Source organism: Triticum dicoccoides, chromosome 6B (genome assembly GCF_002162155.2).
Source record: "Triticum dicoccoides isolate Atlit2015 ecotype Zavitan chromosome 6B, WEW_v2.0, whole genome shotgun sequence".
NCBI lineage: Eukaryota > Viridiplantae > Streptophyta > Magnoliopsida > Poales > Poaceae > Triticum > Triticum dicoccoides.
In genome coordinates this window covers 473949488-473958468 of record NC_041391.1, presented here as the reverse complement: position 1 = coordinate 473958468, position 8981 = coordinate 473949488, and the positions used below count along the sequence as shown (strand labels likewise).

General features: G+C 50.2%; 1 protein-coding gene across 2 annotated transcripts; it reads right to left on the bottom strand.

Annotated features, from left to right (window-relative positions):
- Positions 1–2043: 2043 nt before the first annotated feature.
- Positions 2044–8061, bottom strand: LOC119322791 (WD repeat-containing protein 44-like). Of its 2 annotated transcripts, none has more exons than XM_037596310.1 (7): positions 6353–8057; positions 4160–4250; positions 3901–4058; positions 3760–3811; positions 3503–3585; positions 3324–3417; positions 2044–3102 (listed from the first exon to the last, which is right to left on the bottom strand). In XM_037596310.1, exons 1-7 carry the CDS (start codon positions 7682–7684, stop codon positions 2558–2560), a joined length of 2355 nt encoding a protein of 784 aa, XP_037452207.1. In that variant the 5' UTR covers positions 7685–8057; the 3' UTR covers positions 2044–2557. The 2 variants fall into 2 exon arrangements, with proteins under 2 accessions (XP_037452207.1, XP_037452208.1); XM_037596311.1 differs by having other exon boundaries at positions 2775–3102; positions 3324–3428; positions 6353–8061.
- Positions 8062–8981: the final 920 nt, after the last annotated feature.

Sequence of the window (8981 nt, the reverse complement as noted above, 5' to 3'; positions counted from 1 at the left end):
AGCTGCAGGTCTCGTCGACTCCGCCTCCCTTGTCACCGGCGCCAGCTACAGCAGCCAGCAGCAGCTCACGGCATGAAGCCACTGGCCGGCTAGCGCGCTTGAAAGCAAGTTTACATATAGTCTTCAGAGCAACTCTAGCAGACCTCGCATCCCGCCCTGACCCGGAAAATAACCGCCAAAATGCGGGTCGGGGTGGAAAAACCTGCCCGATCAGACCCCGCATCCCGCCCCGGTCCACAAAAAAAATTGGGGGACGCAGCAAAATCTCGGCCCCAACCCGCGTACTCGCGGGTTTCCCCCGCGCCGCTGCAGTGCCCTGCATATACGCGGAAGCGGTAGGTGGGGGGACATTTCAGCCCGCGCTTTCCCCCACCAACCACCTCCCCTCTCCCCCCCTCGCGCCGCCGCCACCCTGCCGCCCAAGATTCCGGCGAAAGCAGCCGGCAGGAGCTCGTCGAAAGGCCGCCACACGCACGAGGCCTCCCCTCTCCCCCCTGCGCCGGCGGGCCGCCGAATTTGCGGATCTGCGGACCTTCATCGCGGGGCCGTCGGATTTGTCTTTGCCGGCCGCCGGTGGCTGCGCCAAGCGATGGAGTGGTCGGGGAGCATCTCCCGCAGCCCCGGCAAGGGCGCATCACCGCATGCAGGGACGGGTTCGTCCTCCCAGCGCCGCCGACGATTTGCGGGCATGGATTCGTCTGGCCGTCCACGGGGCTCGGCGCTCGCGCAGCGGCTCTGTGGCTCGCCGTTGCCGCTCATACAGTGCCACGACTGCACGCAGACAATGTTGCGGCTTACTTTGGCCACGCTGAAGCACCCCGGATGGGTGTTCTTCAAATGCGAAAACGAGGGGTACGTGCACTTGCGGTAGCTCATTTGATAGCTGGTTCAATTGTGGATCCTCATTCCGAACATGGTCATTCTTTTGTGTAGGAAGATGGATGCTCATTTTGGTTTTGGGAAGGCCAATACATTGATATTCTAAAATGCATACTTGTGGTTCTTGTTTTCTTTGGTCTTACTATTCTAGCAAAGATTTGGTGATGTCTTATGTCCAATGTTGTTGAAAAAGCAAAAAAATGCATTATGTTGAATCAAATTAAGGTGCAAATTTAGGTTTTTCAGGCCGGGAGGAGCTGCGCCAGATCAGACCACGCAAAGCCGACCCGTAAAAAAGCATATTCCGCGAATATGTTTTTTTACGGGTCCGTTATGCGGGGTCTGCATCCGCGGCCGTGCACGCCAGCCCGCAAAGGCGTTTTTCTGCGAACTGCAAACACGTTTTGCAAACTGCAAAGGAGTTTTTCTGCTAACTGCAAACACGGTTTTCTGCGAACTACAAACACGTTTTGCGCGCCGGACGGATGCGGGGTCTGCTAGAGTTGCTCTTGGGACCCCTGTCCGACCCGCGAGCTGGCTAGGTGGCCGTCGTCTTCATACATGGGATGGCACCCGCGCCAGAGCCACGCTAGCCGCGCCGCGCCGCTTTGTGAGCTGGCCGGGCAGCGCCGGCTCACGCCGCCCCTCGCCTGCTCGCGCCGGGCTACTGGATTTGGAGGGCAGGGCAAGGCTGCTGCTACTCGGGCATGTGCTCGCTGCGATGGTGGTGGTGCTCGTCGCCGGTGTCCTGGCCGGGTCGTTGTGTATTACCTCGCCCCAAGCCAAATGTTTGATAAAATGTCTGAGAAAAATAGAGGTCAACCTTTACGGCTAGTGTTGGATTGCGCGCTTCCGTATCAGTCTCCGGACCACGTAAAAATGGACACTTGCCGGAGAGATATACAGGTTAGGAGATGCCCTAACCGACTCAGCCAGAGGGTTTCAGCGGCTATAAAATTTGCTCTGTAGCCTTCGCCAGCGGTTACGTCTGATGACATCTCGCTTCTCCTGAAAGTGAATGTTGACCACAGATGATGCGTTGTTGATAAGTAGGCTCATTTTGAGTTTTGGCTTATAGCGGGCAGTGCAGGTACTACCCACTTGCGAACTCAAGACATGGTAGAAATGAACGAACAAGTATTTCAAGACTCATATAACTTCAGATAAAGCAACAAAAGAAAATGCCTTTCATGGAATGGTCTAAAAGCTACAGTAAGATAATTTTCCACTTCTACCTACATTCAGAGGAAAGGAAAGCCAGCAGAACGAATTCTGTCACCCTATGTGTTAACTCTTTTGATTTTCTCTTTTCTGTAGCACTGAGATTTTTCTTTCTTACAAAAATATATAATATAAAGATGAGAAAAATGGGAAGGGCGAGCAGACAATTGCTACAAGGTCGAAGCTGCTGGGTGAGAGGACCACGATATCACTCCAACCAGCTGACAGCCGTCACTCTAGGGCTTCACTTTCATGTACAATTTAGAGTAAATGAATGTCATACCGAATCGAAGTAGCTGAGCCCTGACAATATGTTAGTCGAAGATTCCGAAACTCTGAAGCAGGCGCACCAAGGAGCAACCTCAGTCAATCCTTCAATGATGTGCAACTCACCCGTTATCTCCATCTATGTACACAAAACTACAGTCCTGCAATGCAGTGTCTACGATACGGGTACTCAGATCGATGTTATACTTGGAAAACCGAAGTTCTGATATGTTCTGATTTGACCATCATGGCCTGCTGTCACGATCACTAAGCCCCAGGCCGGCGGACTCGGAGCTTGATCAACATCACCGGAATGGGTTGTATTAGACTTGGGGCTTTGTTTTGTTTTTGTCATCAATTCTTCGGGCCAAGTCGCGCCATTGTTACATAAAGTGTTGCTCTGGTCCTGAACAGCAGGAATCTCATCCTCTTTAGCAGGTTCAGATCCAAGTACATGACCATTACCAGCCACACAGTCCAAGTTATCTTGCTTCCTGGAGATAGCTCTATTAGTCATTCTGGCGCCAGCACAAGGCCAAGCAACAGCAACTGTTACTCTCTCGCAGCGGAAGTTCTCATGGGTATTTGTGACAGGAACGATGTTCTTCTTTCTGCTTGGTTTGGAATCATCACTGTATCTCCAGATATATACACGTGAATCCTCACTCGCAGAAATAATGTACCTCCCGTTTGCAGCTGAACAAGCTGAGATTTGGCTGCTGGTGTTCTGAAACCCTGAAAAACGATAATAGTAACCAACTGGCAGAATAGAAAAAGGTTCATTTTCTTGAAAGTTGAAATAGATAGCGAGTGTTGTAAAGGGAAAGATTGTGTGGAAGTCAGGCTCGGGATGGGCTAGGTGGATGCGGTGCCATTGGACCAAACCAATTGTCACAGGAAGCTGAATCAATATGATATGCACCAATGTGGACATTACCAAGCTCAGTATTACCTACCTTTAAACTTGTGAAGTAGTTCGAAGCCATCAACGACTCGGATTCTTGAGTCCGCAGATGTGACAATGACCTTTGAAGAACTTCCTGGGATAAACTATTGAGGAACTATCATTCAGTGTCAGTACATATAATGGGACAGGACAAATATCTCAAGTATGCCAGGTGCGTGAGATAAGTACCTGGAATCCTGTGATTTTCTTCTGACTGGATCTCTTTTTCTTGAGTTGCAGGTCAATTTGTTTCTTGTAACAAAGCATATTATCTAGTCACAAAATATAAAAATGTTAGGCATGTAAAACATATAAACTTCAGTTTGCACAACTGGATAACAACAGCGAATGCAATCTTTAGATAACAGCACTAGCCGAGTCCTCAGAAAAAAAGGGGTCACAGCAGCAAAACAATGCAACCAATTGAGAGAGGGACAGATATATACCAGACGTGTCATACACGTGGCAATTGCCCTTGTGGGAGCCAATGAATGCACTCTGCAGAAAATATAAAAACATGTTAGAATGAACATGCAATAAGCCAATAAACACTGTTGACCAATTTAGAACTATGAAAAAAGTCAAACCTGTCCATCGGGGGAATAACATGCGGCAGTAATCATTTCATGTAGATCAACCCAATCAACAATTTCACGTTTCGGTATACTCCAGATTCGAACTTTCTCATCCAGAGAACCACTAATGAAGTATCTATCATCAACAGGGTTGAACTGGATGCAAGTCACTGAATCAAGAAATGATATGAGAAATTTCAGGACAGTGCTATCAGTGCGGTTAAGCGCACATGGAGAGAAATCTTCTGAAAGCATAGTTCTTAGTTCTTACCATAGTCACTGTGGGAGAAGGCTTTTAAACAGTAAGTGCTTGACATGTGCCACAACCGTACAGTTTTATCCATTGATGATGAAAGCAAGTACTGCACATCAGTTACAAAAGGAAGCTCAGGGACTGGAATAACTGGTAACAAAAATAAACCATAACAAATTGTGCTGCTACATTCCTAGAATTATCGTTTGGATAGGTGATTATATCAGAGGTCCATGATTTCAAAATTAGCTTGGAATGCATTAACTTCAATAATAAGTCAACATTGTAGATGAAATCGGTTATTTATTTATCAAAGTACTCGGAAGAGATCCCTAGAGTTTCTTGCATAGATACCTGAAAATACATGTTCAGGTTCTGTACCATGGACGGCAGCTTGGGCTAGCGAATTGAATTTACAATGATATGGACAGCATGGTAAGAAATTGAAGTCAACATTCAGCTAGCGAGTAATTTTTTTGGGCGAGATGGCCAATGTCCTAGTTAGTACTATACTGTATAACGCACTGCAAGCTAAAGTTCAATTGAAATTACACACCATACTGAGTTGGCGCTAAACACAAACAAATTTAGATATGCCAAGGAAGCATACATAGTCAGGAAACCTGAGTTAAGTAGATAAGTGATGGAGTAATTAACCAGCAGTACTTTAACGGTATTGCCAAGAAATATTAGTTTTATCAATCTTCTCTTCTCTGTGTGTGTGTTTCCACACACTCAGGTGTGCAAACGGGTGCGGGTGTGGTCGCGAATATTTTTGGACAAGATGGCCAATGTCCTAATTAGTACTCCCTCCGTCCCATAATGTAAGACGTTTTTTGACAAGATGGCCAATGTCCTAACTATAACACACTGCAAGTTGAAGTTCAATTAAAATTGCACACCATATACAATTCACGCTAAAAATGTAAATTTAGAGATGTGAGAAAGTATAAATGACCAAGAAACCTGATTAAGTGGCGTATGATGGAGTAATTAACCAGAGGTACTTAAATAATATTTCTGAGAAAATCGTCATTTATCCTTTTGCCTTCTTTTGTGTGTGAGTGCGCGTATCTGTGTGCGGTGGTCAGAAATTCAGAATGGCCGAAGTAATATGCAAGTGCACACAGTTGCCCCTATGCTGGCGCCACCGCCGCTCACAGCTTAAAACAGCTCATAATAGTTTTTTGGAATCTGATCTTGTGTCACTGATGAAGGTTTGACAACTCTCCTCTCACTCTCTATCCAAGCAAACAGTGCAAAATTTACATGTCTCTCATCCTAGTGTCCTGGCCCTAGCCAATCCACTTTTAAATTTGACATGGAGTAAAACAAAGTGCTTCAATAAATGGAACCAATTGGAACAATAGATACATAATAAATAATGCAGTTTGCTAGAGCGCAAGGGTTTACATGTGTTGGTTCTCATTAAGTCTTAATGTGATAAATGAGCAAGAAATAATGCAAACAGCGAACCGACACTGACGAGACAAGGTTTGTAACTGCTTATACTCTTCACCGAACCTTGTTAAATTTATATGATGTAGTCTTCCAGCTAGGCTCTGGACATAATTATTTTCAAATAATTCAACAGATTAATGTGTATTTGTTACGTATGTGCAGTACATGACCCAGCACCAAGTTAGGGACAAGATCCTCATATTTTATCAATTAAGAAGAATCCAGATATGATAAGGTAGAGAGTTCAAATCTCACATCCATCTTGTGGATCAATTAAGTCATCCTATACAATTGGACTCTCGTACACCTCTGATCAAGCAAGAAAGTAAAAGAACAGTTCTTCTACCTAGCCCCCGGGGTGGCCACAGTCCCTACCTCTCTCAAAAGTCCTAGTTTATAAGTCCTTTGCTTCAACATCGGATTGCCTAATCCTGAACCAGCTAGATTTACACTTCTAATACCAGCATTGTACACCAGATCAGGATGCCACCTTGACAAGGTAAGACGACGTGGTGTCCCTAGTCTGATAACTATGTCTGGTTTTCCATTTCTGAATACAGAAATGTACTCCCTCCGTAAAGAAATACTAGATTTTTTAGACCACTAAAGAGGGGGTAGTTATTTCTAATCACTGGGACTATTGTCCATCCTGAACTTCATTCTACTCAAAGAACATTCTGCATCTCAAGATTACACTCAAAAGTATTCGCACATTGGAATTGAAGCAAGACTACAACGTGTTAGCTTTACCTGAGATTTGGACCAGCAGAGATCAAGCACATCCTTTAAATGCCCTGCGAAGGTTATAACAGGCTTCTCAGACAGTGCAAACACATGCTCTGGCACCATCAACTGGTCTGAGCCCCCAGATCTCCGACTCTGCAGATCCGTTGCTGGCAGCTTCTTCTCCCAATGGCTGCCCTCTGTAGCAACCGATGCTAACATTAGCTCCAGTGACTCATCACATACCATGGCAGCGAAAGGATTGCAGGTCCCATTATCTCCCACCTCCCTCTCCTCCTTCATCATTCCGGAGTGCAACACCTCCCAAACATGGATCATGCAATCCTCTCCAGCAGTTGCAAGGTATCGCCCATCAGGACTAAACTTGATGCTCCAAATGGACCCTTTGTGCCCATGTATCTGCTGGTTCATGAACAGGCCAGTGAGCTCCTTGTATGACTTGCCGTTGTGCCGCACCTTGACACGGTCTGGACCATGGCGTGCAACGCCATCCTGGCTGTCTTCCGTAGCCGAGCTGGAGTGGCGGCCACCCTTCTCTGAGGACGTGTCCTTGTCGTCGCCGCGGCGGTCACGTGAATAGGTGACCATGGAGCCAGCCGCACTGCGGATGGTGTGAAGCCAGCTGCTGCGCCGCCTAGAACGCGCCCCGCCATTGCTGGAGCCGGAGCTGGACCTCTCCATGGGGGTGGAGGCGCCACTTTGGGAATTGGAGTTTGGGTTGGAGTTGGTGACGCTTTGGCGGCGCATGAGCTCCTGGACGATGGGGGAGCGGCCGATGAATAGCTCGAACTCCTCCACGGTAAGCTGGCGGCCGGTACCAACCTCGCGGAGCCCGAACTCCTCCCTCACCACGAACTCGCTACCGTCGTCGAGGTTCCTGATCAAGCAGCTTGGGTCCTCCTCGACCGCCTCCAGCGTGGCACTGGCATCTGATGCGTCGGACGAGGTGGGGCGCAAACGGCCGCCTCCAACCGGAGGCTTCGCGGTGGAGGCCCCATCCGATCTGGACCGCGAGACGGGAGAAGCCGGCCGCGGTCCCACATCGTCGTAGGAGGCGGATCGGCCCATCTCGAATCGCGCGAGGGAGGGGTCCCCCGCGAGCCCCATCAGCTGGAGCAGCCGGTGGCGGCGCTCCTGGATGGGCGCCGGCTGGGAGGTCCAGAGGTCGAGCGCCGCGGCATCGTAGCGGCGGCTGCGGCGCGGGGGGTCGACGCCGTCGTCGTCCGAGGCGGAGGTGGAGGAGGCCGAGGAGGAGAGGATGCGGTCGAGCGACTCGTAGAAGAGCTCCTCCGTGTCCTCCTCCCCCTCCTCCCCCAGCACCTCGTCTTCCACGCTCATCGCGCCGCCGGCATTGGCCGCCGCCGCGGAGATCGGGGCCGCGCGCGCGCCCGCGGTGCTCGAGGAATTGCGCGACAGGGGGAGGGGAGGGGGGGCGGCGTGGGCGAAGCGAGGGGGGGAGAGATGGTGAAGTCGTAGCAGCAAAGTGGCGTCAGATCCAGCAGTTGGCCACTCCCTGCCGCGCGCGACAGCTTAATCGCGACCCGCTGTTGCCTCCCTCCTCCCTTTCCTTTCCCCCGCCGTCTTACTTAAGGGTGGTTGGCGCTCGCGTCGCCGTCGCTGCTGTCATCGCGGTAAAATGTCCTCTCCTCTCCCTCGCCTGCGCCGCTCATGGTGGTGATGGTGGTGCGGTGTCGTCACTCGTTACTGCCTGCCGGTTTCTACTGTGTAGTGTGTGTAGTGTGTGTACTGCCTGCCTGATGGTAACTGGCGGAGGCAGAGGCGAAGCGTTCTCCGCTCGGGACGGGCGAGTTAAATTCGGGTGCCGTGGGGGCCAGCCTGGCAGCGAGGGAGTAAATTTTGTTCCGTCCGGTCCGACAGGGGTAACAACCGCCCGCGCCGTTTCCGATCGCAGCCGTGTCGCTGGTGTTTTTATGACGCCGCTTTGTGGACAAGGCGACGAGATGATTGCATTCACGGCTCTCCGTAGCAGCAGTACAATTGTTTTGCCCTTTCTTTTTGCGCGGATGCTACCCCCCGGTCGACCGGTCCAAATTTCGGCCGATCGCGGTGCGACGTTGGATTATCTCTCTTCGGCCCATTTTGGATACTCTAATTTAGCTAGAGGTTAGAGTTAGTTTCTAATTCATAATTAATTCCGAACTATTCTAGCCAAAGAGGTGTTTGGATGACAGGGTTAGATTGATAATAAATGCACTTTGTCAATCATTTGGCTCCTTTAAACCCTCTTTCCTGTCGGATTTGGTGTGATCGGCTCTTGTGTGGCCTCCTCCCACTCACAATCGCCATATATACACAGCGGCCCCCCAGTCCTCAATCATCGGCCACGCACGCCACCTCAAGCCCCAGTTGTCGGCCTCCGACGGATCCAATCGCGCCGCCGGTTCAGATCCCCGCCACGCGCACGAGTAGGAGGAGGAACGAACGAACTAACCTCTCACGACCTCCCTGCTAGATGCGCCGCTGCCGCACACGAGAGAGAGAGAGAGAGAGAGAGAGAGAGAGAGAGAGAGAGAGAGAGAGAGACGACGACGACGGGCGATGGGGGAGCGGGTGAGCGGGGCGAACTTCGGAGGCTGGAGGGCGAGCGGCGGCAGGAGGAGGGCGCGCCTGGGGT

Bases quoted from the DNA above. Each gene is read 5' to 3' on its own strand.
- LOC119322791 (XM_037596310.1), bottom strand. From the start codon at position 7,684: ATGAGCGTGGAAGACGAGGTGCTGGGGGAGGAGGGGGAGGAGGACACG. The intron at 3,418-3,502 runs GTACTTATCTCA...GTTCCTCAATAG, and splicing joins AGAAAATCACAGGATTCCAG to TTTATCCCAGGAAGTTCTTC. The intron at 3,103-3,323 runs GTAGGTAATACT...ATCGTTTTTCAG, and splicing joins ACTACTTCACAAGTTTAAAG to GGTTTCAGAACACCAGCAGC.